Source organism: Lissotriton helveticus, chromosome 3_1 (assembly GCF_964261635.1).
Source record: "Lissotriton helveticus chromosome 3_1, aLisHel1.1, whole genome shotgun sequence".
NCBI classification, from domain to species: domain Eukaryota; kingdom Metazoa; phylum Chordata; class Amphibia; order Caudata; family Salamandridae; genus Lissotriton; species Lissotriton helveticus.
In genome coordinates this window covers 688796875-688823906 of record NC_136061.1, presented here as the reverse complement: position 1 = coordinate 688823906, position 27032 = coordinate 688796875, and the positions used below count along the sequence as shown (strand labels likewise).

At 42.9% G+C, this 27032-nt stretch overlaps 1 protein-coding gene across 2 annotated transcripts in view; it reads left to right on the top strand.

Annotated features, from left to right (window-relative positions):
• The window catches only part of VPS13C (vacuolar protein sorting 13 homolog C), a 2773485-nt gene that overhangs the window by 682193 nt on the left and 2064260 nt on the right, over nt 1-27032 (top strand). For both annotated transcript variants that reach the window (XM_078680824.1, XM_078680823.1), the window contains exon 23: nt 25378-25510. In XM_078680824.1, coding sequence (XP_078536950.1) covers nt 25378-25510 — 133 coding nt within the window. The remainder of the gene's footprint in view (nt 1-25377; nt 25511-27032) is intronic.

Sequence of the window (27032 nt, the reverse complement as noted above, 5' to 3'; positions counted from 1 at the left end):
TCAAAGGTTTTTTAAAAGCTAATTCCTAACTATATAACTCCTGAAACCTATGGTTTTTTCAGTGAATTTCAAAGGTTTTTTTAAATGCTAATTCCTAACTATATAAGGCCTGAAACCTATGGTTTTTTCAGTGAATTCGCAAGGTTTTTTAAATGCTAATTCCTAACTATATAAGGCCTGAAACCTATGGTTTTTTCAGTGAATTGCAAAGGTTTTTTAAATGCTAATTCCTAACTATATAAGGCCTGAAAGCTGTTTTTTTCAGTGAATATATATATATATATATAGATAGATATATAGATATAGATATAGTATATCGTATTCATGCAGAAAAGACAAGCGTGGACCAAGGTATGTGCTGATTTTTTTATTGCTCTTTAGCCCGCTGTGCCATTACGCGTTTCGGACGCTCCCACCCTTCATCACATGACCATATATATATATATATTCACTGAAAAAAACCATAGGTTTCATGAGTGTTCTAGTTGGCTGGACATTTCACTCGTACAAAACCATAGAAATTCCTCCGTTATAGTTAGTTGTGCTAACTATAACTCGCGTGCCGGCAATGCACTGCTAGTGATGTCGCATATTATATCATTCATGACATGGTCAGTGACAAAATTGAAAAAAAAATTAAAATACATTTAAAACTGAAATATGTTTTACTCTTTTTTTTATTTTATTTTAATATATTTATATAATTTTCTTTTTTAAATTTTGTTTTCAACATTTTTGGGGGAGTTGGGCACCCAAAGCGTACCTACCGCAGCGGGTCTGCGTATTCCAGCTGCCATTTTAGAAAAGTCGTAAAGGATCCGCATATGGTGACCGACGAGTGTGGTTTTTTTTCAGTTACGTCATATATGTACAATGTTACGTGGTGTGCGCTACCGGTATGCGACCTGTCCGCGACTCCTGCGCATTCACGACACATGCGTATTACAGTACGCGACGCTTGCGCGGTGGTGGTCCCCATGTGACATGATATACCTGCAGGAGCGCGCTGGTTTCTCGACTCCCGTGAAATTTTAAATGTTCTAAAATTATATGTACATGTCTTTAATGTACATATTAGGGCAAAAGATTATCTAAGGTATTCATAAAAATAATATATTTCTACTTGTAATAAACTTATATTATTTTTAAATATATTTTCACGAAGTCACGTCGGGTGCACGCTTCATAAGCGCACGTTGCACAGATCCCATGTGACCCAAAAAAAAAATATTTGATTGGTGCATAACATTTCCCACTGTAACTATTGAAGGACCCCACCCATTTTAATTATTCTGTTTGGAGCAGTTGATGAGAGACATCTATTCCTCTTCCAGAGCTGGTGTTGGATTTTTTTGGGTGTTTTTAAAAAATTGCATTGGAGAAATGGCATCAGGTTGGCAAGCTCCTCATCATACTTCAGATGAAGATATTTTGGAGGAAGATCCACCCAAGCAGAGGCCTGAATCAGTGGTATGGAAATTTTTCACCTTTCCTGCCGGAGAAAAAAAGGTCAACACAAGAAAAGTCACATGCTTGCTGTGTGACAGGGTCCTGTTGCGAGGCAGCGACCAGAAATACTCCTGTGGAACAGCGAGTATGTATAAACATCTGCGGACCATTCACCCGAAGAATCTGGCACGAGAAGAAATGAGGCGTGACGCAAACAATCCACCACCAGGCATTGCTAGCACCTCCGGAGCGTCCACTTCAGCACCACCAATAGACATTTGCCCAGAATTTGCTTTTCTGCAGCAGCACTGCACTAAGTGCAAAACCATCATCTGTTATGGTGAACAGTCAGTGGAAGCTATTTGCGCAGCTCAACGGAACCACAAATGCAATTGTTTTGTTTTTTTGTTTGTTTTTGGAATGATGTTGAATTCCAAAAGCTAACTGTTTACTTAGTTCCTTTTTGTTCAATTTTTAAAAAACACCAAAAAAAGTACAAAATTGTTAAACTACAAAAAAAAATAGAAAACAAAGAACAGAAGAAAAAAAAAGTTCAGAACTACCTTATCTGGTTTAAAAAAAGAACTATAATTGCATGGTAATGTCTGAAAGTTTGGTTGAATGTATGAGTAGAGCATGATTGGCTGAAAGAATGCATTAGTACTGTATGGTGAATTTATAGGGGCAGATCTATGAGGAAGTGCTGCAGTGTGATACTGCAAGCCCTTTAGCTGCACCGCGCTGCGGCATTTCTGAAGCACAGGGATTTGACATATTTACATGAATATGTCGCAATTCTGTGCTCCCTCTGCACTAGCACACAAACTGCAGCCATTCAGTGACGCAGGCACCCTTGCACCATGGTGCAAGAATATCTGTGTCGTGGGGAGATTGTTTTTGTGCAGGAAGGGACTAATTCCTGCACAAAAACAATCACTAAAGGCATTTTCCTCCTTCAATGTGTGCTGTGGAATGCAGCATGCATTAAAAGAGGAAAAAGCGAGGATAAATGAAAACATTTCTCCTTGTTGTGCCTCGCTACACCACCTCTAGGGTGGCACACTATTCACACGTATCTACAGATTTACACTTTCTCGTAAATCTTGAGATGTGTTATTCCATGGGTGTTGTGTGGGAACAGACACAGCAACACCCATGGAATGCCCCTTCAACGCAAAGTGCTGCGTTTGAATGGGTCGTATTTTCAAGGAGAGGAAAAGCCACGTATGGTGGCTTTTCCTCTCCTTGTAAATATGGAGGATTCCCCGGCTTGTAAATTTGCCCGGTAAGTGCTTAGGTATTGGCAGAGTGATGCAATAAGAACATTGTGCTGGATGGCTGATTGACAAACTGCATGAGACTGACAGGAGGTATCCTAGGCTGAATGAGTACTACTTCAGTATTTAGTGGAGTGTACCAAAAGTATGTATCTGCTTATAGGTTTGTAGGGCTTGTGCAAAGAATATTGTACGTGTACTTGTGTTGGTGCCTAGGTCATTCTATAAGAACATACTAGTAACTAGAATGATGAGTGATGCAAACAGAGTGCTCAGTTAATTTATGTGCTTAGGTATTGTCTCAATGCCGGAGTCATTCTGCAAGTGCATAGACAGCGACTGGGTTCCCAGAGTGCTAGTAGTTGACTGCAGGATAAGTTTATAAGCACTTATGTTTCAGCAGAGTGATTAGATAAGGACATGCTTCTGTCAGGATAATTGTAGGAGTGGACACAGACTCACAGTGTGATTCCAGACAAGCATGACTATCACCCGTACTTTTGCAGGACTGACTCAGGAGTCTGCAAGTGGTTTAGGGACCTCATACATTGTGCACATTTGACTGTACCACTGCTTGTCTCAATACCTGAGTCATTCTGCAAGTGCATAGACCATGACTGGGTTCCTAGAGTGCTAGTAGTTGACAGCAGGATAAGTTTATAAGCTCTTATGTTTCAGCAGAGTGATTAGATAAGGACATGCTTCTGTCAGGATGATTGTAGGAGTGGATACAGACTCTGTGTGATTCCAGACAAGCATGACTATTACCTGGACTTTTGCAGAACGGACTCCGTAGTCTGCAAGGGGTTAAGTGTCAGGACTCAAATCCTGGGTTCGATCCTCTGTGACCCTATGAGGCGAGCTGGGCAAGGTGCCTCTGCCAGAGGCGCCTGGTCTAGGAAGGTACAGGTATGGAGAGATAAGATGGCCGCTGAAGAGGCCACAACAGAAGACTAGTAGGTGTTCTAGTTCATTCAGTCGCAGCTGCTGTGAACACTAGAAGCAGCGCGAGCGCATTATGGAATGCGCACTTCACCACAGATGCAGCCCTGAGTAGTTTATTTTTGAGGAAGCGCCTTAGTTTGTTCATAGAGGAAATTCCTGTCACAGAAGTTCAGTTTGAAGTAATCTATTTTCAGAGCGTGTGTTTAAGGTACTCGGCATTGGCAGTCAAGCGCGAGTTGCCTAGTGCAAGAGTTATTGTTTATTCAGAAGAGTTCCAGACGTCTCCATGAAGTAAACGGAGGGGAATGCCTGTTCCATTTCGGAAGACCAGAGCCAAGACGTTCGAGCAAGCGGCTTGCATAGAAGCAGTGCCGTGTGACACAGAGAGGATTTCTCGAGCGAGGAGCCAGCCGAGAAGCTAAGCTAAGTGAAAATAAAATGAACCAATTATAGCTACGGAGTTGACGAGTTGTGTTTAAAAGACTGTTACAAGTACATAATGAAAAGTAAATAACTTGCCTGACCTGAAAAGCTCGCTGAATCCCCACAAATCTGAAAGACACAGGAAGCAGATAAGAATATAGTTTGTACCAACTGTTTAACGAAGTGAAGGAAGATAAGGAAATGTAAAAGACTGTGATTAACAAACCGAAGCAGTGAAAGGGAGTTGTTCAGTCAACCTGCAAGATATATTAACTGGTTTAATAAGGTGAAAGGAGTAAAACCAGGTTACAAGAATAACAGACCCCCCCTATATAGAAGTACTCCGCTAATTAGTGAAGTAAGTGTACAATCTTTTTAGAAAGATAATAAGTAAAGTCAAAGGTCGAGTTTAGGAAATAAACTAAATGAATATTCTTTATCTTGTATACTAGTGACAACTAATTAGAGGAGAATAGAATCACAACCAATAACGGAAGAGGAGCAAGGTCCTGAAGCATAAGGGTGGGTAAGAAACATAGCAGCGTAGAACAGGAAAAGTTTAATAGAGGCAGAATTGTGATAATGTGTATTTATTTCTAGGTTCCTTTGCGCAGTTCGTGACAGAAGGTAGCAGAACAAGGACTCCCACAGGATCTTCTCTTCTCTTTTGTTATTTTATCCAATTCCCCCTTCCTCCGAGGTAATGTAAGTAGGTTCTGATAAAAGACCTGCTGGCATTGCTGAGAGGGATTTGGGTACTAGCATCTCTGTTCCTGTGCAAGAACCGGTAAGCCTAAGTGTAATTAGAGGTTCTGATGGAGTGAAGTGCCCACGTTGCCTTCAGCACCTGAACAGAGATGGCGGAAGGAATTGACCTGCAATCCTTAGGAACAGTCTTAGACGCCATACAGAAGGAATTGATGGCAGTCAGAGAAGATAATCAAAATCTTAGACAGGAAGTAGTTAATTCCAGAAAAGAGACCGCAGAATTAGCGCAAAGGTTACAACAGTCTAGTACCTTAGAGAGGGAAGCGATGAATCCAGTATTAGAAGCCTCAAATAGATCCACCACACAAGTAATTCATTCGTTATCCCCAGTTATACCTCTAGCCGCCCCAGAAAGATTTAGTGGAGACCCACAGAAAGCACAAGTTTTTCTTTCACAATGTTCGTTACATTTTATGTGCCGCCCTTCGATATTTCCCGACTCACAGTCCAAGGTAGCTTTCATACTGTCTTATCTAAGCGGAGATGCTGCGTCATGGTCCATGCCTCTAGTCACCAGAGATGATCCTCTGTTAAGAAATTTTGAGGAATTCAAACAATAATTTCTTCGAATATTTGATCGGCGGAGAATTTCCCAAGTGGTGGATAATGAGTTACTGGATTTGCGGCAAGGCAATCGAGATCTAATAGCCTACTTGGCCCAATTCAACAAACTGGTGGTGGAAACTGATTGGCCAGAAAGCAAGAGAGCTGCAGTCTTTTATAGGGGCTTGAGAGACGAATTAAAAGATGCTTTTGCCCAAATTCCCAATCGGCCAACTGAGATTTTGGCATTGATTTAGTCTTGGAGATTGATTTTCGCCAAGGAGAAAGAAGAGGTGAAAAGAAAAAAGATTTTAGAACAATCACTCCAAGGTATGATAGAGCTCGATCTGACGGCAACAGAAATTCTGAGGGTCAACAGGGAACAGAGCCCATGCAAATTGGAACGATAAGAGGACCATTATCTAAAGAGGAAAAGGAAAAAAGAAGAGCAAGCAATTTGTGTATGTACTGTGGATCTGGAGGGCATTTCGTTAGGAATTGTCCAAAGAAACCAAAAACAGCCTTTAAGCCGAAGGAAAACTAACGGCACCACCTGTGGGAGGAGTTGAACAGGTGAGTGCGGTCCAAGAAATAACTCCAAGTGAGCATCGAATTGCGAACACCTTGCAGGCTGCCGCTCCGCATCTAAATTTATCTATGGAAGTGAGATTTGGACAGACGACCTTAACGGAAGTTTCAGTCATGTTCGATTCAGGTGCGACCGGGAATTTTTGCGACTTAAGATTCGCTGCTAAAGAAGGCATAAAGGCAATCAGGAAAGACAGGAGTGAACCAGTCCGAGCAGTTGATGGAACAAACCTTTCGTCAGGACCCATTGTGAGTCACACAGAACCAATTCAATTGATCTCTAATGATGGGCATAAAGAAAAGTTACAATTTAATTTGATTGATGCACCTCAGTTCCAACTAATTCTGGGACTCCCATGGCTCACCGAGCATAATCCCACAATAGACTGGAGCTCCAGAACTATCACAATGGATTCAAGTTATTGTCAAGAAAATTGTTCTGGAATCGAGAAAGGGTCTTTAGATTGTAATCCGGCTATATCCTTGTGCTCAACGGGTCATTCAATGTGTGTAATCAATGCCCACGAAATACCAGAGGAGTATAAGGAGTTTGAGGATGTGTTCCAACGAAGCGGAGGCCGAACAACTACCGCCGCATCGAGTCTATGACTGTGAAATAGACTTGGAACCGGGATCTAATTTACCATACAATCGTGTCTACGCCCTAACTGAGAGAGAACACCAACACTTAAGAGTATTTGGATAAATACTTGGCCAACGGTTTTATTCGGCCCTCTCAATCTCCCGTTTCATCCCCTTTATTTTTCGTACCGAAGAAGGAGAAGGGAGAGTTGAGGACTTGCATCGATTACAGAGCAATCAACAAGATGATCAAGAAGAATCGGTACCCTTTACCTTTAATCTCGGTACTTCTGGACCAGGTGAAGGGAGCTCAAATTTACACTAAATTAGACCTAAGAGGAGCTTATCATCTGGTCCGAATGCGAGAGGGTGACGAGTGGCAAACGGCTTTCCGGACAAGGTTTGGGCTCTTTGAGTATCAAGTCATGCCCTATGGATTGTGCAACGCTCCAGCAGCGTTCCAGCATTTCATAAATGACGTTTTGAAGGAATTTATTGATCAGTGCGCAATTGTGTACATCGACGACATTTTAATCTATTCGGCCGATGTAACCAGACATCAAGAACAAGTCAAGGGAGTGTTGCAAAAGCTACGAGAAAATAAATTGTTCATAAAATTGGAGAAGTGTGCTTTCCATGTATCGCAGGTTGAGTTTTTGGGGTTTGTCCTTTCACCCTCCGGAATATTAATGGATCAACGAAAGGTAGAAGCAGTTACGAATTGGAACTCACCTGCAAGTGTGAAGGAAGTTCAGAGCTTCATCGGATTTGCCAATTTTTATCGAAGGTTTATAAATGAATTCTCCAGAAAAATTCTCCCCTTGACGAAATTACTAAGGAAAGGGATCAAGTTTGAATGGACTAAGGAGTCAGAGGAGGCCTTCCAGTCTCTGAAGAAAGATTTCACCACGGCACCAGTTCTACTACATGCGGATCCGTCAGAGCCTTTTTATGTAGAGACGGATGCTTCAGACCATGCTGTAGGGGGAGTTTTGTCCCAACGACATAAGACTACGGGAGAGTTACACCCGGTGGCTTACAGATCCAGGAAATTAACTTCAGCGGAGGTCAATTATACCATAACCGAAAAAGAGCTATTGGCGATTAAAGACGCCTTCAATGAATGGAGACACTACTTGATGGGGGCTCAGCATCAGGTGAAAGTGTTCACTGATCACCGCAATCTAAAATTTCTGAAGACAGCCAGAACGCTTACGCCCCGACAATTGAGGTGGTCTCTATACTTTGCAGATTACGATTTTGTAATTACTTACCGTCCGGGTGCACAAAATGGAAAGGCAGACGCCTTTTCAAGAATTGGCACGGAAGTTCAGAAAACCCTAACTGAGAACCAACCAATCATTCCAGAATCAAGGATTATAGGAGCCACAACTTCTATCAATCTGGAGAAAGCAATTGGAAAAGTCATGAGTCCGGAGATGTTGCAGGAATGGGTTAAGGAAGATGAAAACAGAAGAATCATTCAACAATTGCCGTATTTCCAGGACGCTCTGTACATTCCTACTGCAGAATTACAACAGCAAATAATGCGAGAATGTCATGATGATCGTCTAGCTGGGCACAAAGGAGAAGCCAAGACTGCAGAGTTAATTAAGAGACATTATTGGTGGCCGAAGATGACCTCTGACATAGAGAAGTTTGTGAAGTCCTGTGAGATTTGTGCGCGGGGAAAATCGGAGCGGCAGACACCTAAGGGGCTATTACAGCCATTACCCACACCACCTTATCCTTGGCACACAGTAACACTTGATCTTATCACAGATTTGCCAAGTAGTCAGGGATTCGACACCATTCTAGTAGTAGTGGATGCCTTTTCCAAGATGGCCCATTTTGTAGCTTTAAAAGGAATTCCCTCTGCTAAACAATTAGCCACCCAAATCAGTTCCCAGATAGTAAAGATACATGGAATCCCTAAAATCATAATCTCAGATAGGGGTTCCCAATTTTTATCTCATTTCTGGAGGGCCTTCATGGAGGGGTTAGGAACTGAAGTTAGATTTTCCACTAGCTATCACCCAGAGACTGATGGGCAGACAGAGAGAGCAAATCAAGAATTGGAGCAATATCTACGTTTGTATCTTCTGAAAGAGGAAGGAAATTGGTCTGAATACCTATGGTCAGCGGAGTTTGCTCGCAACAATGCTAGAAACTGTTCAACTGGCTATTCCCCCTTTTACTTAAACTATGGCAGACATCCAAATGCGACCATTCGACAAATGGAAATGGCAGTTCCAGCAGTAAAGGAGGTCATTTCGCATTTGCATCAGGTCCAGTTAAGAGCAGAAGATAATCTTAAAAAAGCCAAAGAAAGATATAAAGGTTACGCTGATCTGAAGAGACGTGAGGGGCCTTCTTTGACAAATGGAGATCAGGTTTGGTTGAGCACCAAGAACTTGATGTTAAAAGGAAATCGGAAGTTTCAGCCTCGATTCATTGGTCCTTACCCTATTGAGGAACAAATCAATCAGGTGACTTATCGATTAACTTTGCCACCCAAATTAAAGATTCACCCAGTCTTTCATTTATCACTGTTCAAGAAAGCTTCGACAAATCTGAGGATTCAATTACCTCCAAAACCAATTCAGTTAGAGACAGGGACTGAGTATGAAGTGAAAGAGATCTTAGATTCCAAAGAAACCAGAGGAAAACTGTACTATTTAATAGACTGGAAGGGTTACGGACCTGAGGAACGATCTTGGGAACTGGAGGAAGATGTTCACGCTCCAAGATTAATTAGATCTTTTCATCAAAAGTTTCCCAATAAACCCAGAAGGAGAGGGCCTGCCTTGTTGGGGGGTACTGTCAAGACTCAAATCCTGGGTTCGATCCTTTGTGACCCTATGAGGCGAGCTGGGCAAGGTGCCTCTGCCAGAGGCGCCTGGTCTAGGAAGGTACAGGTATGGAGATATAAGATGGCCTCTGAAGAGGCCACAACAGAAGACGAGTAGGCGTTCTAGTTCATTCAGTCGCAGCTGCTGTGAACACTAGAAGCAGCGCGAGCGCATTACGGAATGCGCACTTCACCACAGATGCAGCCCTGAGTAGTTCATTTTTGAGGAAGCGCCTTAGTTTGTTCATAGAGGAAATTCCTGTCACAGAAGTTCAGTTTGAAGTAATCTATTTTCGGAGCGTGTGTTTAAGGCACTCGGCATTGGCAGTCAAGCGCGAGTTGCCTAGTGCAAGAGTTATTGTTTATTCTGAAGAGTTCCAGACGTCTCCGTGAAGTAAACGGAGGGGAAGCGAATTGCCTGTTGCATTTCGGAAGACCAGAGCCAAGACGTTCGAGCAAGTGGCTTGCATAGAAGCAGTGCCGTGTGACACAGAGAGGATTTCTCGAGCGAGGAGCCAGCCGAGAAGCTAAGCCAAGTGAAAATAAAACAAACCAATTATAGCTACGGAGTTGACGAGTTGTGTTTAAAAGACTGTTACAAGTACATAATGAAAAGTAAATAACTTGCCTGACCTGAAAAGCTCGCTGAATCCCCACAAATCTGAAAGACACAGGAAGCAGATAAGAATATAGTTTGTACCAACTGTTTAACGAAGTGAAGGAAGATAAGGAAATGTAAAAGACTGTGATTAACAAACAGAAGCAGTGAAAGGGAGTTGTTCAGTCAACCTGCAAGATATATTAACTGGGTTAATAAGGTGAAAGGAGTAAAACCAGGTTACAAGAATAACAGACCCCCCCTATATAGAAGTACTCCGCTAATTAGTGAAGTAAGTGTACAATCTTTTTAGAAAGATAATAAGTAAAGTCAAAGGTCGAGGTTAGGAAATAAACTAAATGAATATTCTTTATCTTGTATACTAGTGACAACTAATTAGAGGAGAATAGAATCACAACCAATAACAGAAGAGGAGCAAGGTCCTGAAGCATATGGGTGGGTAAGAAACATAGCAGCGTAGAACAGGAAAAGTTTAATAGAGGCAGAATTGTGATAATGTGTATTTATTTCTAGGTTCCTTTGCGCAGTTCGTGACAGAAGGTAGCAGAACAAGGACCCCCACAGGATCTTCTCTTCTCTTTTGTTATTTTATCCAATTCCCCCTTCCCCCGAGGTAATGTAAGTAGGTTCTGATAAAAGACCTGCTGGCATTGCTGAGAGGGATTTGGGTACTAGCATCTCTGTTCCTGTGCAAGAACCAGTAAGCCTAAGTGTAATTAGAGGTTCTGACATTAAGGGACCGCATAAATTTTGCACATTTCACCGTAACACTGCTAGTCTCAATGCCTGAGTCATTCTGCAAGTGCATAGACAGTGAATAGGTTCCTAGAGTGCTAGTAGTTGACAGCTGGATAAGTTTATAAGGACTTTGTTTCAGCAGAGGGATTAGATAAGGACATACTTCTGTCAGGATGATTGTAGGAGTGGACAGAGCTGCTTTAGAGCCATAGAACAGTTCCGCAGGGCTCCTTTAGAGCCAGAGAACCAGGTCAGCAGAGCTGCTGTAGAGCCAGAGAACCAGGTCAGCAGAGCTGCTGTAGAGCCAGAGAAACCAGGTCAGTAGAGCTGCTTTAGAGCAAGATAACCAGGTCAGCAGAGCTGCTTTAGTGGGAGAGAACTAGGTCAGCAGAGCTGCTTTAGAGCCAAGGGACCAGGTCAGCAGAGCTGCTCTAGAGCCAGAGAACCAGGTCAGTGGATCTGCTTTAGAGCCATAGAACCGGGTCATCAGAGCTGCTTTAGAGCCAGAGAACCAAGTCAGCAGAGCTGCTTTAGAGCCAGAGAAACCAGGTCAGTAGAGCTGCTTTAGAGGGAGAGTACCAGGTCACGAGAGCTGCTCTAGAGCCAGAGAACCAAGTCAGCAGAGCTGCTTTAGAGCCATAGAACCATGTCAGCAGAGCTGCTTTAGAGCCGGAGAACCAGGTCAGCAGAGCTGCTCTAGAGCCTAAGAACCAGGTCAGCAGAGCTGCTGTAGAGCCAGAGAACCAGGTCAGCAGAGCTGCTGTAGAGCCAGAGAAACCAGGTCAGTAGAGCTGCTCTAGAGGGAGAGAACCAGGTCAGCAGAGCTGCTCTAGAGGGAGAAACCAGGTCAGCAGAGCTGCTCTAGAGCCAGAGAACCATGTCAGCAGAACTGCTTTAGAGCCAGAGAACCATATCAGCAGAGCTGCTCTAGAGCCAGAGAACCAGGTCAGCAGACTTGCTGTAGAGCCAGAGAAACCAGGTCAGCAGACTGCCACTGACTGCCTGCCACTGACTGCCTGCCACTGACTGACTGCCACTGACTGACTGCCACTGACTGACTGCCACTGACTGACTGCCACTGACTGACTGCCACTGACTGACTGCCACTGACTGACTGACTGACACTGACTGACTGACTGACACTGACTGACTGACTGACACTGACTGACTGACACTGACTGACTGACACTGATGGCATGACACTGATTGACACTGACTGACTCTGACTAACTATTCTCTACTACTCTACTACTCACTCTACTACTCTCTCTACTACACTCTCTCTCTACTACTCTACTACTCACTCTCTACTACTCACTACACTACTGTACTACTCACTCTCTACTACTCATGTTCTACTTCTCTACTACTCTATTACTCACTACTATCTCTCTACTACTCACTCTACTACTCACTACTCACTCTCTACTACTCACTTTCTACTACTCACTCTCTACTACTCACTCTCTACTACTCACTCTCTACTACTCACTCTCTACTACTCTGTACTACTACTCTGTACCTCTCTCTACTACTCACTCTCTACTACTCTACTACTCTCTCTACTACTCACTCTACTACTCGCTCTACTACTATCTCTACTACTCACTCTACTTGCTCTCTACTACTCACTCTCTACTACTCTCTACTACTCACTCTACTACTCACTCTCTACCACTCACTCTCTACTACTCACTCTCTACTACTCACTCTCTACTACTCCTCTACTCTCTACTACTCCTCTACTCTCCACTACTCCTCTACTCTCTACTACTCACTCTACTACTCTCTCTATTACTGACTCTCTACTACTCTACTACTGTTTACTGCTCATTCTCTACTACTCACTCTCTACTACTCTCTCTACCACTCACTCTCTACTACTCACTCTCTATTACTCTACTACTGTCTACTACATATTCTCTCCTACTCTCTACTATTCACTCTCTACTATTCTCTCTACTATTCTCTCTACTTCTCACTCTCTACTACTCACTCTACTACTCACTCTACTACTCACTCTACTACTCACTCTACTACTCACTCTCTACTACTCTCTACTACTCACTCTCTACTACTCACTCTCTACTACTCACTCTCTACTACTCACTCTCTACTACTCACTCTACTACTCACTCTACTACTCACTCTCTACTACTTATTCTCTACTACTCTCTGCTACTCACTCTCTACTACTCTCTCAACTTCTCACTGTCTACTACTCACTCGCTACTCTCTACTACTCACTCTCTACTACTCACTCAACTACTCACTTTCTGCTACTCTCTACTACTCTCTCTTTGCTACTCACTCTACTACTCACTCTCTACTACTCACTCTACTACTCACTCTCTACCAATCTCTCTCTGCTACTCACTATCTACTACTACTCACTCTACTACTCCCTCATTACTAATCTCTACTACTCACTCTACTACTCACACTACTACTCTCCACTACGCACTCTGCTACTCTCTCTACTACTCACTCTCTACTCTCTATTACTCACTCTCTACCTCTCTGCCTCTCTCTACCTCTCTCTCTCTCTAAACCTCTCTAACTCTCTACCTTTACCACTACACCTATAGCCTCTCTACCTCTCACATGCACAAGTATGCACATATATATGCAAATATATGCATTTGTATATTTGTATGTGTATATATATATATATATATATACAAAGATATATAAACATGTATATAATCGGCATATCTATATAAATACAAATATAAATTAATGCATACATATGCATATACATATATATGCCTGTTATGTACATGAAAGTTTGAAAAACATAATAAAAGCAAAGCTAAAAAGCCACCTAATTACAAACAGAATAACGTAAACGAGGGCGAGACCTATTGCATTTTCAATGCTTGTTTACTTTGGTTCCATCAAGAGGGCATTCAGATGTGTGACACATTTGCCATAAATTTTGAATGTTAACACTCTAGTTGCTCATTAGATCATTGTAGTAAAGCTACTGCTCACCAGGGAAGTCTGCTGCTGGTATTCAATGTGCATGTTTCAGTCTGCATGTTAGAACTTTTCAATGAAATAGAAGAGGATTTGAGAAGTCAAAATGTGCCCTCAATTTTCATTCTGCCGCACTAATCATAATTTCTATGGCAAAATTAAGCCCCTCATTTTGTTCCTTTGCAAATTAAATGTTTTTAGTGTTACCACTTTATTCCAATCAAGATGGCTTCTTGGATCTTGTTCAGACCTTTTTTTTAGTTGGGTTAGTGATATTTCTTTTTATACTTGCAATCTTATTCGATATTACGCTATTGTTTAGTGGTGGTCTTTTAGACAACTTGTGTTACCCTGATGGGTTGGATGCTATTGTTTTTCTTTGGAGTTGAATCCACCTTAGTCACATACTGTTATGTATCTGTTACCTGCAGATTGTTTCTTATTACTATTTTTTAATATAAAAAAAACCTTGGGGGATACATGGGCATTGATCATGTTACCCCTTTGTCTTCCTATATGTATATGTGCTTTAGTATATGTGGATAGGCTAGAGGTCCTTGCACATCTCTAGTTCTTTTTACTATATTCTGTAGGTCCTTACATATCTCTACTTCTTTTGTCTATGGAAGTACTGCTACTATGTCAACAGGGGCTTATGTTGCCTTTTACTCCGTTTTTATATAAACATTTGCTTGCTTCATGGAGGATGGATTTTTGGTTTACAGGTGTTGTTCAATGGCTCGGCCAGCAATTCTGGGTTCACAGGTTTGAACATGCTGTTCGGACTTGAGTATATAACCAAATGGTTAAAGTCTTATCACCAAGATCTTTCCCATGATTTTATTGTCTTATACGTTTTGGTTACTGTGGTTAGGTTCACAGTTATTGTGAGGTGAGCGCTTCTTAAGCTGTTTGGTTTTTCTGACAGGGGTAGACTATTCCAATGCTTTAAGTGTATTGTGACTTTATTTACCTATGACCCCTTCTGGGAACTTCATATGATTAGGTATGTTTCTGATCACCTACATTATGACAAATGTCCAGTCTATTCTCTTATTCTCTTATTCTCGACTGGGTTAGTCTTAGTAAGAGATTTTTTATGGTTAAAGTTCACAGACCCTCCTCCGGGGATGGTATGTCTTTGGCTTTTGATTCCAAAATATGGGATCTGTGGCTAGATATCTCTATCCGCTAAACAAGTTACTTACCTTCGGTTACGCATTTTCTGGTAGAGAAAGGATCTAGCCGCTGATTCTTTAACAACCGTCCCATACTCCCTGCACTGCGAACGGGATCCTGTTTGGTCCCAATTGTTTGTCTTCATCTTTTGTAAAGAAAAATAAGGAAAACAAAGGGGAGGAAAGGGAGAATCCAGAGAAATTGAATGTATGAATTATCTTTCATCTCAAGAGTTTTTAAATTGAGATATTCATGTACAGAATGTTTGGTTAGGAATTCGGTATTTATTGGACACATCAGTGTCTTTTGTGTAAGTACTCTGTTCAATGGACAGTTTCAGTTGTGGCTCTGTGTTTCGAGTGCGGAAAATAGTCACGATTAAACTGACTTTGGCGCGTCGGCAAAGTGGTTATATGGACTCAATTTACACCACATCCAGTGGATGTTGTGGATACAGAGTCGCTAGATGCCCTCTGCCGGTGCGCGGACGTGCTAGGTTAAAAAATTGCCATATTCAATCTCAAGTCTGGGGAGTGGATGTCGTCTAATGGGCTAGGTCGGTCTCAAATCTAGGGGAACTAGGTTCGAGTCTTCGCAATGACGCTCAACATCCTGTGATTCTGGACAAATCACTTAATCTCCCCTTGCCTCCCAAAAATAAATGTGTCCTTGTGCTGATAACTTTGGGTCAAGTTTGCGCTATATAAAACTCTGTAAAATAAATAAAGTAAGGAATCTGTGACTAGATCCTGTCTCTACCAGTTAATGTGTTACCGAAGGTATGTAACTTATTCTTTGTGGTACCTTGGAGAACATCATGACTCTGAGAAGTGCGTTCCTATCGGCATCTTTGACCGAATGCGTTGAGAGAGCGCCATATGAAATTCTGGTGCCACAACTGTCTGGCATCGCATTGTCATCAGTCTTTATCGAAGTCCAGAGACCGGTTGAGGAGCCGTTTAGGTGAGAAGCTGTCTCTGTTGACGTAGAAGAAGGCTCTGAAGCACCAACAATCGAAATGCAAGTTAGTTTCTCATACCGTCCACCAAACTTTGGTTGCAGAGCATTCACAGGCCTCCTGAAATATCATGGAGCCAGGGCAAATCTAGCTCAAATTCGGGAATAGTACGTTTCTACTGCATAAAGTCTTTAGGCACCCCTCTGGTGGACCTTCGAGGCCCAAGAAGGGGAGATGTGCCCTGACTGCATACTTGCGGGTGGGTTCACTCTCTGTGATGATTGGGCCCTATGAATCATATTTTAGATTCAAGGCGGTGCTGGCGCACAGCACCATGGGGCTTCAAACCCTCGGCATCAGGATCGCAGTCAATTACGTCTACAACGCAGAACCCATTACTCATTCTGACATCGATACGACACCACAACCGCGTCTGTTGTGGCGCCGATGGGGCTCTCTCTCTTAGGCAACTTTGCATCTGCCCATATGCCAGCTGCTTCTCCTACAGGAATGCACAGTTTTACAGGTAAAGGGGAGAATATAGGGTCTCCACATCCTTTGGACAATGCTGTCCAGACTCCTTCGGAAGAAAATTGGCTGACTGAACTAGGTGAGGCTAGTGGACTTGGATCCTCTCCAGTTTCATATTTCCTTTCTCCACCTGGTATGGCAACGGAGGTGAATTCTTTGTGTAGGTGAGACTGGACTGGAGCCTTTACTCACTTAGAATGAGTCTCTATATGACCTTTTGTTAGGAGCTTGGCTGTAACCAGTATTGGGGGTTAAAGTCGTTCAGGTTATAGTCCCAACATGGATATTTTATTCCCAAGGTCTAAATGCCTTGCAACTTTACTTACATGGGGTTCCTTCCATTTGAATTTATATGGTAGAGTATGTAATTGGTCACCTACATTACTTTGAATATCTGGGGTTTTTCCCTTGGTCTAGGCCAGTTTTGTTCTTGTAATATACTTTTAATGGTATCAGTTCACAAACCCTCTTCTGGGGATGGTATAACTTTGGCATCGGATTCTAAAGTAAGGAATCTGTGGTTAGTTGTCTTTATCAGATGAACACGTTAATTACCTTTGGTAATGCATTATCTGGTAGAGACAAAATCTAGCTCCAAATTTCACCCCCCCATACTCCCTGCTCGCCAAACGAAGTCTTCTTTGGTCTCACAAATTTCATTATGGCATTTACATCCTAGTTTAAAAAAAATCATTGATTATCGGACACAAGGGTGTCTTATTTTAGCACACTGTTTCAATAGGCAGTTTCTGTATGTGGCTCCACGTTTTGTGTGCGGAAAATAGTCACAAAAGAAGCTGACGTCAACGAGGGAGTTATACAGACTCTGTAGAAATCCATCCGGTGGGCGACATCAATACGGAGTCGCATGGTGCCCTGGTAAAGTAAGGAATCTGTGGGTAGATCCTATCTCTACCACAGAATGCATTACCAAAAGTAAGTAACTTATATGACACTCCTAAGATAGGCTTTAAAGACTCAAAGAAAAGGGTGCATGGTATTTAAAAAGTAGGACTTGTGTGTTTAGATTTAACATATCCTGACAGTGAAAAACGTATAAAGTAATTTTTCACTGTTGTAAGACCTATCTCTCCTATAGACTAACACAGGGTTACCTTATCACACTTAGTAGGTAATAGCTTCAGATTGGGAGCAGATAGGGAAACTATGTTTACACTCATATTAATTGTGAGTTTAAAGTCTCTTTTTATTGGTAAAGTTGTGTTACCCATTGGGTTAATGGGTGACCAGGGGTAGTGCTCTGGTCAAGCAGCAACCACAATCCTAGTCAGGGTAAAGCACAAGCAAACCTCAAATTAACCTGTGCTCAATCCCCTGGTAGTTTGGCATAAAGCAGTCAGGCTTAATTTAGAGGTAATGTTTAACGTATTTGTGCAACACTTACAACAGTAAAACTGTGAAAACACCACATAAAAAGATCCCACACCAGGTTAGGAAAATAGAGCACACTTAAAAAAAAAAAAACTAGAGCAAAATGAAAAACGTCCTATTAGTTGAACCGGAGGTATGAATTTCTGATGGATACATCTGCCTGTGCATTCCTCGACTTTTGAATTATTCCCCAGAAACATTTCTCCATAGCTCTCCCATACATCACAATGTATCGGCTCTGCACATGACTCTGCATGATATCATTGGAGCCATAAGAGACCTCATTGGCGTACTGCTATCCGTTCGCTTTTTTCCTTGCCATTGATGCGTGCGTGTTTTTTCCAGGCTCTCCATTTCTGTGAGAATTCTTCGTTCTCGCTTGCTTCAACTTTGTAGATGGTGAAGATGTCTCATTTCAAAGAAGTCAGGCTTCAAACCGTGTAGGGAATGCGGTGGACAAATGTCCATTACATTCCTGCATGAAGACTGCCTCTGGTGCTGATCAGACCACGATGTTGAGGTTTGTTCTTCGTGTAAACAAATGAATGTAAAGGCCTTGAAAGAAAGAGTGGCTACGTTGTTAATGGCCAGGGCCAAGAAGCAGAAGAGGGGTTGTCATAGATCTCTGCCTAGTATGAAGTCGCCAACACCTGATTCTTCATGGTCTTCTAAGAAGAAGCATAAGAAGAAGCAGCTCCCTGGGTTTCCATGTTGCTCTTCTAGGAATGAACCTCCGAAATCAGCTTCCCCGAGTCCAAGACTACATCGTAGGGATGAAATGTCTCCAACTCCATCTCCACGAATGACTCCTTTTTCGTCTCTGGCTAGGAGAACTAACACTCCTCTGGCTCCAAAGTCTGTGACTTCACCTCCGGTGCCAAAGCCTGCAACTCTGCTTCCAGCACCGGGGCCGAGTACTCCGATTTGGTGCTTCCACAGATTCTGTCTATCCAGCTTTCATGACTCCGGGCTCAGATCCATCACACTTCCTCAGTTCCATGTTTTGCATTTTTACGAGGGCTGCGGTTCCATGTGGTGTGCCCTCATGCCCCATGGGTCTACTTGCTTACTCTTAGTTTTCTACCTCCTTTCTAGCAGGCACCTTTCTGGCTTTTCATGCCGAGTCTCCTTTGGCCTGGCTTCTGCCGGCGCCGAGACTACTGATGCCATTGCCATTTCAAGGAAGGGCGAGATCCTTCATTGAATTAGCTGTCCCCAGTGCCTTCTGGATCCGAATCGGTGCCGGTTCATCTGTAACTGGCTCCACCGACTTTCCCTCTGGATTGTCCTTCGATGCTGGTACCGAAGTCACCGGCACCGTCAATGCCGAGAATCAGATCTAGAAGGGAGGCACAAAGGCTATTTGAAGAGGAGAGGTATCAGGACGAGCACGAGGGAGCTGAAGAGGGTGGAATTGTGGACTTAGATCCTGATTTCGACGGTCTGCAGGAAGCAAGTGGATTGGATACTTCCCCTGAGTGGGAGTTAGTTTCACATAAAGGTTTGCCTCCTCCTGAGGTGACTTCCTATCATGCAGTGATTCAGAAGTCTGCAGAGCTATTGACATTGCCCCTTCCATCAGCAGTGTTAAAGTCCAATATCCTCACTGAAGTACTCAGTTTATTGGCCTCTTCATTAGAGACATTGTTACCATTCAATGAGGCTATAACAGAGCCTATATTGGAAATCTGGCAAAGCCTATGACCTCTGCTGCAGTTTCCAGGTCAGTGGCCAGAAATGATACAGTGGCTCCTGGAGATCTGTACTTTTTGTCATTGCATCCTTCGCCTGAAAGTCTAGTTGTTCTAGCTTCCTGTTCCTCCAAGTTGTCAGCGGGTTCTTTTCCAACCATGCCTGCTGATATGGAGTCCTAAAGGAGGGAGCAGTCGGCCAAGAAGATCTTTTTCTTATGGAAGTATGACTGAAGTCTACTAATGTGACTTGTATTTTGGAACTTTAGGTTCATGCCTCAATGGATTCTGCTACAGAAGTTGTCCCTAAATTACCATCTGAGCTTCAAGGTCATTTCTCTGAGCTTTTGTCGGATGCTCAAGCGTCTGCTTGACAGGTGATACAATCAGGGCTGGACACTGCTGGCTCAGTAGCAAGTGCTGTTAGGATCGTCTGTGGCTATCAAACATCATGCCTGGTTAGGAGGGATCAGGATTTTCACCAAATGTCCAGGCTACTCTATTAGATTTACCATTTGATTGGTCTTGCTTGTTTGGGGCCAAGTCTGACTCTGCGCTTACACATTTTAAGGACAGCAGGGCGGCTGCAGGATCCTTGAGACTTCGGACCCAGCCTAGGGTTTATGGACAATTCCACATGTTTTGGCTGATCACGAGTGGTATCTTCATCCGGAAGTGGTAGTTCACATTTTCGTAATGTGGGGTTTCCGCAGTTAGGCTTGTTTGCCACTCACAAAAATGCTCTCTGCCCGTCATTCTGCAGTCTCCAGTATCTGGTGCAGGGAGCATTGGGGGACACGTTTCAGTTAATTTGGGACTCACAATATTCGTACCCTTGCCAAGCAGGGCTCTGCTTTGGGCACTCTTAAGTGTTCTCTTTCTGCTCTGTCTGCTTTCTTGTGGCTGCCGGACAAACTTTCCTTGTTCAACTCTCCTATTGTAAATAGGTCCTTGAAAGGGCTTGTTCATATGTTTCCATCTACGCCATTTGTCATGCTGAAGAGCAGCCTAAATTTGGTCATCAAATTTCTCATTTGTGCTCCCTTCGAGCCATTACATAATGGTTCCCTCCAGCTGCTTACCATCAAGACAGCCTTTCTGGTGAGATAACATCTGTTCGAAGGGTGTATGAGTTGCAGGCTTTATCATGCAAGCCTCCCTACATGATAACTATTAGGGTAAGGTGGTGCTTCACACCTGTGCTTCATTCTTACCAAAAGTGGTGATTCTATTCCATCTAGGTCAATCAATCCCACTGCCCACCTTTTTTGCTTCCCCACATCCCTCTAAGGAAGAGGAGCGTCTCCACCGTCTGGACCCAAAAAGGGTATTGTCCTTCTACCTTGATCACACAAAAGAATTCCAGGTGTACAAACAAATCTTTCTGAGTTACATGGGAGCTAAAAAAGGTTGGGCAGTGCAGAAATGTACCAATTCTTGCTGGGACGTTCTCTGCATTAAGATCTGCTGCGCCCTGGCTAGGAAGCAGCCTCTTGAGAGCTTACGAGCTCATTTCACCTGGTGAAAGCCTGCAGCCCCGGTGTTGGCTCGGAGTGCCCAGTCCTGGACATCTGCCAGGCAGCAACATGGGAGTCTCTGCACATGTTTGCCAAGCATTACTGCCTGGACAGTCAAGTCTGCAGGTACCACATTTCGCTTGTTCGGTCCTGCAGGACTTTCTAGTGTTAGGAGAACTGTCCGCAGCCTACCACCAGGTTGGTACGGCTTGGAAATCTGTTCAAAGGTAAGGAGTCTGCAGCTAGAAATTTCTATCTGATGAACAAGTTATTTACCTTCGGTAAAGCATTATCTAGTAGAGACTATAGCTATACAGCAAATTCCTTACAGATCAACCCATGCCTCCCTGCTATGAAGACTCATTTGATAGCGCTAGGATTGCTCCCTTTTCAGGGCCTTAGTTGTGTCACAGACACATGTCCGTTCACTTCATGGCTCTGTGCTTCTGGCATGGAAAAGTGAAAAGTAACTGACATCTGCGCTCCTGGGTGTTGCCTATATAGGTGATTGCGACATCATAACTGGCGCTAATGATGTCGACAATGTCACGTGGAGCCAAAGGGAGCCACTCAATGGCGCGCAGGTTTACTGTTAATACAAAAGTTTCTGAATCCAGCCTGACACCTGGGAATTCAAAGGTAAGGAATCTGCAGCCAGATATTGTCTCTACCACATAATGCCTTACCAAAGGTAAGTAACTTGTTCATCATGCCACAGTCTGGTTCTCACATATGATCTATCGGTGTAGGGGTTTCAGTAAAGATTGGCGCTCAGGCTAGTTTGCATTGTGTTTACTATGCTTAATGTATGTACGGTGCTGCCAGGTCAGGGGAAATACCCTGTAACCCCAGTGAATATGCGAGTCAAGAAACCCACAACAATAATGAGAGACACTGTCCCGGGCACACGTAATTAGGATACAATTCTGGTGTAAAGAGTCTCGTATTGTGACAGTATCTGCGGTCAACACCAGTGTGATAATTAAATGTTTTAAATGATGCAACAACGAAAAACAACCAGCCAACACGTGTTTCGTCACACAAGGGAGTTATCCTGTGACTTCTTCAGGGCTTTAAGGAACTGCGGGGTAATGCGGAGAAATCGTGGAGCCGGTGATCATTCCAAACCGGCCAGGTTATCCACAAAAGGGTTAATCAATTCCTTATAGAGCCGTCCAGGGTGAGGAGGGTGGATGCACCACAATAGCAAATAAATCTCCAGTAAGATGAAAGGGGTGAAGAGACACTGGTGCCGTCTCGCTTTAAGGATGCTGAGATTTTTTTGCTATTTTGGCGCATCCGCCTTCCTCGCCCTGGACACTCTTCATTTGTCACACCGATGCGTCTACGTCTCTCATCCTGTTTTATGAACCCTTAATAGGTTTGTCAGTTAGGGGCCATACCGCTCGCCCCACATCCTCATCCACAGGGGTTCACCACAGGGATGTCCCCCATCAACTGGCTCATTTACAGTACTACAGGGACTTATTAACCCCCTTGTGGATAACCTGGCCAGTTTGGAATTATCACCGGCCCCACGGTTTTCTCCGCAGTTCCTTACAGCCCTGAAGAAGTCCCGGGATAACTCCCTTGCGTGACGGAACACATGTTGGCTGGTTGTTTTTCGTTGTTGCATCATTAAAAACATTTAATCATCACACTGGTGTGGACCACAGATACCGTCACAATACGAGACTCTACACCATAATTTTATCATAATTACGTGTGCCTGGGACAGTGTCTCTGGTTCTCACATATCTCATGTGTGCTCCCTTTGATCCTTTGCACAATTGTCCGCTCGGCTGCTTACCATCAAGACCGCCTTTCTAATGGCGATAACATCTGCCTGGAGGGTGAGTGAATTGCAGGCTTTGTCATCCAAGCCTCCCTACTCTGACATTCTCGGATGAGGTGGTGATTTCTTCCATGAGTGGTGACTCCTTTCCATATAGGTCAATCGGTCACGTTTCCCACCTCTTGCTCCACTGCATCTCTCTAAAGAAGAGTATCGTCTCCATCGTCTGGACCCAAAAAGAGTGTTGTTGTTCTACTTTGACTGCACAAAAGAGTTCCGTATGGACCGCTAACTCTTTGTGGGTACATGGGAGTGGGAGCTAAAAAAGGTCAGGCAGTGCAGAGGCAAACCATTTTGTGCTGGGTCGTTATCTGCATTAAGATCTGCTACGCCTTGGCTATGAAGCAGCCTCTGGAGTGTTTACAAGCCCATTCGACTTGAGAGAAGGCTGTGACTAATGGTGATGGCTCATGGAGTTCCAGTCCTGTACATCTGCCAGGTGGCAATGTGGGCTTCATTGCACACGTTTGCAAAACCACTACTGCCTGGACAGTCCGGGTCGTAGGGAAGGGCATTTCGCCCGTTCAATCCTACAGGGCTTTTTAGTCTAGAAAATCTGTCCGCAGGCCACTGCCAGGAATTGTGGCTTGGGTATCTATACAAAGGTAAGGAATCTGCAGCTAGAAGTCTATCAGATGAACAAGTTACTTACCTTTGGTAATGCACTACCTGGTAGAGACCATATCTAGCTTGCAGATTCCTTACAGACCCACCCATGCCTCCCTGCTCTGTGGACTCATTTATAGGGCTAGGGTTGTTCCCCTTTACGAGTCCCTAGTTTTGACACACAATAGTCAGTTCACTTCATTGGCTCTGCCCTTCTGGTGTGGAAAAAGTGAAAAGGAACTGATTCCGCGTGCCTAGATGGTGCCGATATAGGTGACCATGACGTCCTGACCGATGCCGGCAGACAGGGCCACCCAACAGCACGCAGGGGTACTGCTCATGCAAAAAAGTTTCCAGATCCAGTCTGACGCATGGGAATTTAAAGGTAAGGAATCTGCAGCTAGATATTGTCTTTGAGATAATTTGTTACTGAAGGTAAGTAAATGTTCGACGGGACACTGCCTTTGGAACGCCTGTTGAGTCAGTTTAATGTCCAGTGACTTCACCAGGAGTAAAGTTGCTGATGTCGACTTAGTCAATGCCTAAAAGATTGTACCTCGGCACTCTCAAAGTTAAACTTTCTCTTTTCAGTGGCCGTAAGCCTAAAAGATAGATCTAATCCTTAATATGACTACTCACAGGAAACACTAGTCTGGAAGCATAAATTCAAAAGAGATCTTTTTTAATGTCAAGTGACAAAAAGATCGTTTCTACGAAAAGTACAGTTCGCATGTGGGGGTCCTGTTCTTTGAGCCTCCTTGGTGATGGCAGATGATGGAAGCCGACGCATGTTTCGTTACTTTCTGTAACTTCCTCAAGGCTTGATATGAAGTATTAATGCTCGAATTTAAGGCGAACCAGTCTAAATAATTGGGCTGAAAAGTTTCAACAAAAAGTCAGGAAACCATCTAATGTGTTCAATTAGAGATCCCTCTCAGAAGAAAACGAGAAAAAGCAGACCCTCTGTAGCTGGTTTCATTAATAACGCTTTGTATGAAAGCTATGAGGTAGATAAGCTCTTCAGTATCAATGGGCTGAAGTATGCCCTTAATGTCGAGTCAAAGAATTTATTCTAGAGGAAAAGTGTACACCTTTGCATAGTCTAGCCAAAATACGAGGGCTGCAGTGTGCCCCCGAAACGCCGACTTGGAATAGAATCCTGGTAAATTTGGCGTGAACGGTCAATGCCCTCTGCTGGCGTGGATGAGCTAGTGAAGAAAGGTTTCTGGGTCTAGAATGGTGTGGGGGAATGTTCTCAAGATGAGGAATATGCTGGTAGGTGAAGTACCCACCAGAAAGATCGTTACGGAGGTAAGTTACTTTTTCTTTTAACATCGAAAGGTTTGTGCTAATTATGTTTGATCTAAGATATTGTTCCGATTGAAGTATTAATCATGTTTCGACGGACACATAGTTTTTTTTCAAAAGCCTATGATGCACTTTTACAAAAGCCTATGATGCACTTTTACTGGAACTTCCACACATGCACAATCCTTTTCTTTTGTCAGATATTTAAGTTATTTGTTGGACTTTTGACCGAGCCTCACTAGAGACCTCTGTTATTTATTCAACTGTGTTCAATAGCTGTGTGAGGACTTCATGTGAGTCTCTTTTCTACATGGGCATGACACGAATATTGAAGGAATTGTCATTCAACTGCAAGTTATTTTTTTTTAGCTGAATTATCATTTGAAGAAAGATGTATATAAATATATATTTGACATGACTATAAAACTGAAGTAGTCCCTTTCATTGTGTATTGTTCTCAGAGCCTAGGCATTAATAGTGACTAGATTGCTATTCGAGTTTGAAATGTGGTTTGATATTGTATGTTTACTTTTATCTGCTCCATCTAGCGAAGTGCTCTCTTGTCTCTTCATTTTCAGTTTGAAAGTATCCGGCGAGTTGCCCCTGCTCCATATTAGGATTTCTGACCAGAAGATCAAAGGTGTTTTTGAAATACTGAATAGCATTCCAATACCACCGCGATTAGCTTCACCTGTTACAGATATTAAAAAGGTAAATCACTCAACGTGAGCAAACACATGCAAAACAAATAACTGAACATGTTATCTAAAGTTGAAAATGTACCTAACATAAAAAGCAGATGCTAGCATCACTGTATTTGAAACAAACTGATCTGTCAAACGATTAACAGCTTGCAATTTCCTTTATGGTGTGGTTCTGTTGCTCACTTGCAGGAATAACAGCGCACTTTAATTTTAAAATCACTGTTAAATTATGATGTGGATCGTGTAACAGTGTAAACCAGTGGTCACCAAGATTTTAAGTAGTAAGAGCTACCGCTGTTAACTGAAAAGCATCCTGAGCTACCAACAGTGTACAGGTTTTAGGTAAAATTACATAAAGTCCAAGTAACTTAAGCGCTGCCCCTAGATGTTCCCATTCATGCTCCAGTGAGCATACAGTAGGGTGAGAGTACCTTCAAGGGATTTTAATAAACAAAGGGATTTTTAATTACTTACAAGATGAGTTCGTGTGGGTTTAGTAATTTAGACCCGCTAATGCTATTTATGCAACTTCTACCATAAACAAAACTCAATAAACATTCAGTGGTAGATAAAGCCACAGTCGACGTTTCGGTCTCAGTTCTTTCGCTTAGGAGACCTTCCTCAGGACATGTGTTTCATATCTTGAGTACCCTCAATAATGCAGTCGCATATGTCTATCATGGAAAGAGTCCGGATCCTAGAATTAATTTTCAAAGCGGTGATACCGGTGCAGGAGTATATCCCGCTGCACTGAAGTGCCCTGCTGAGATGGTTATTTACACAGCCGTAGGTCATAAAAAAGGAGGGGGTCCTCGTTTACTTTGAAGAGTTACCTGACTTACACCTTCAAAGGTGTAGCAACGCTTTATAACAACCGTATTTCAATGGGGTTGTCGATTCTCGATTCAATGTATCAAAGTCCGTCTCCGTGTAACAACTCATCCAGCAATCGATGCCGGATGAGTTGTTACACAGGTCTCCTAAACGAAAGAACTGAGACCGAAACGTCGACTGTGGCTTTATTTACCACTGAATGTTTATTGAATTTTGTTTATGGTAGAAGGCTCGAGCAATTGATGTAACTAGGGCTGTGTGAACTAATGGTTTTTCCCTTTTACATCGTTGCTAGTCATCTTGTACCCAACCTTTTAACTTGTTTTGAAAAAGAAAAAGATTAAATATTCTTTGTTTATACACACCTTCTCTTCAATTTTTGTTTGCTCTCTCTCCTAACTGATTACTTATAAGTGACAGCGCTAGAATATATATCATTTTTGTGGTTGCATAAATAGCATTAGCGGGTCTAAATTAGTAAACCCACACGATCTCATCTTGTAAGTAATTAAAAATCCCTTTGTTTATTAAAATCCCTTGAAGGTACTCTCACCCTACTATACGCTTTGCCAAAACCCTCAAGGGTATACTGGGTCGCCCACTATCAATTTCCAGTGAGCATACAGCATTGGTGCTGAATGTTAACTTATCCAGTATTGGGGTATCTTTCATAGATTCACATGCCTGAATCATTC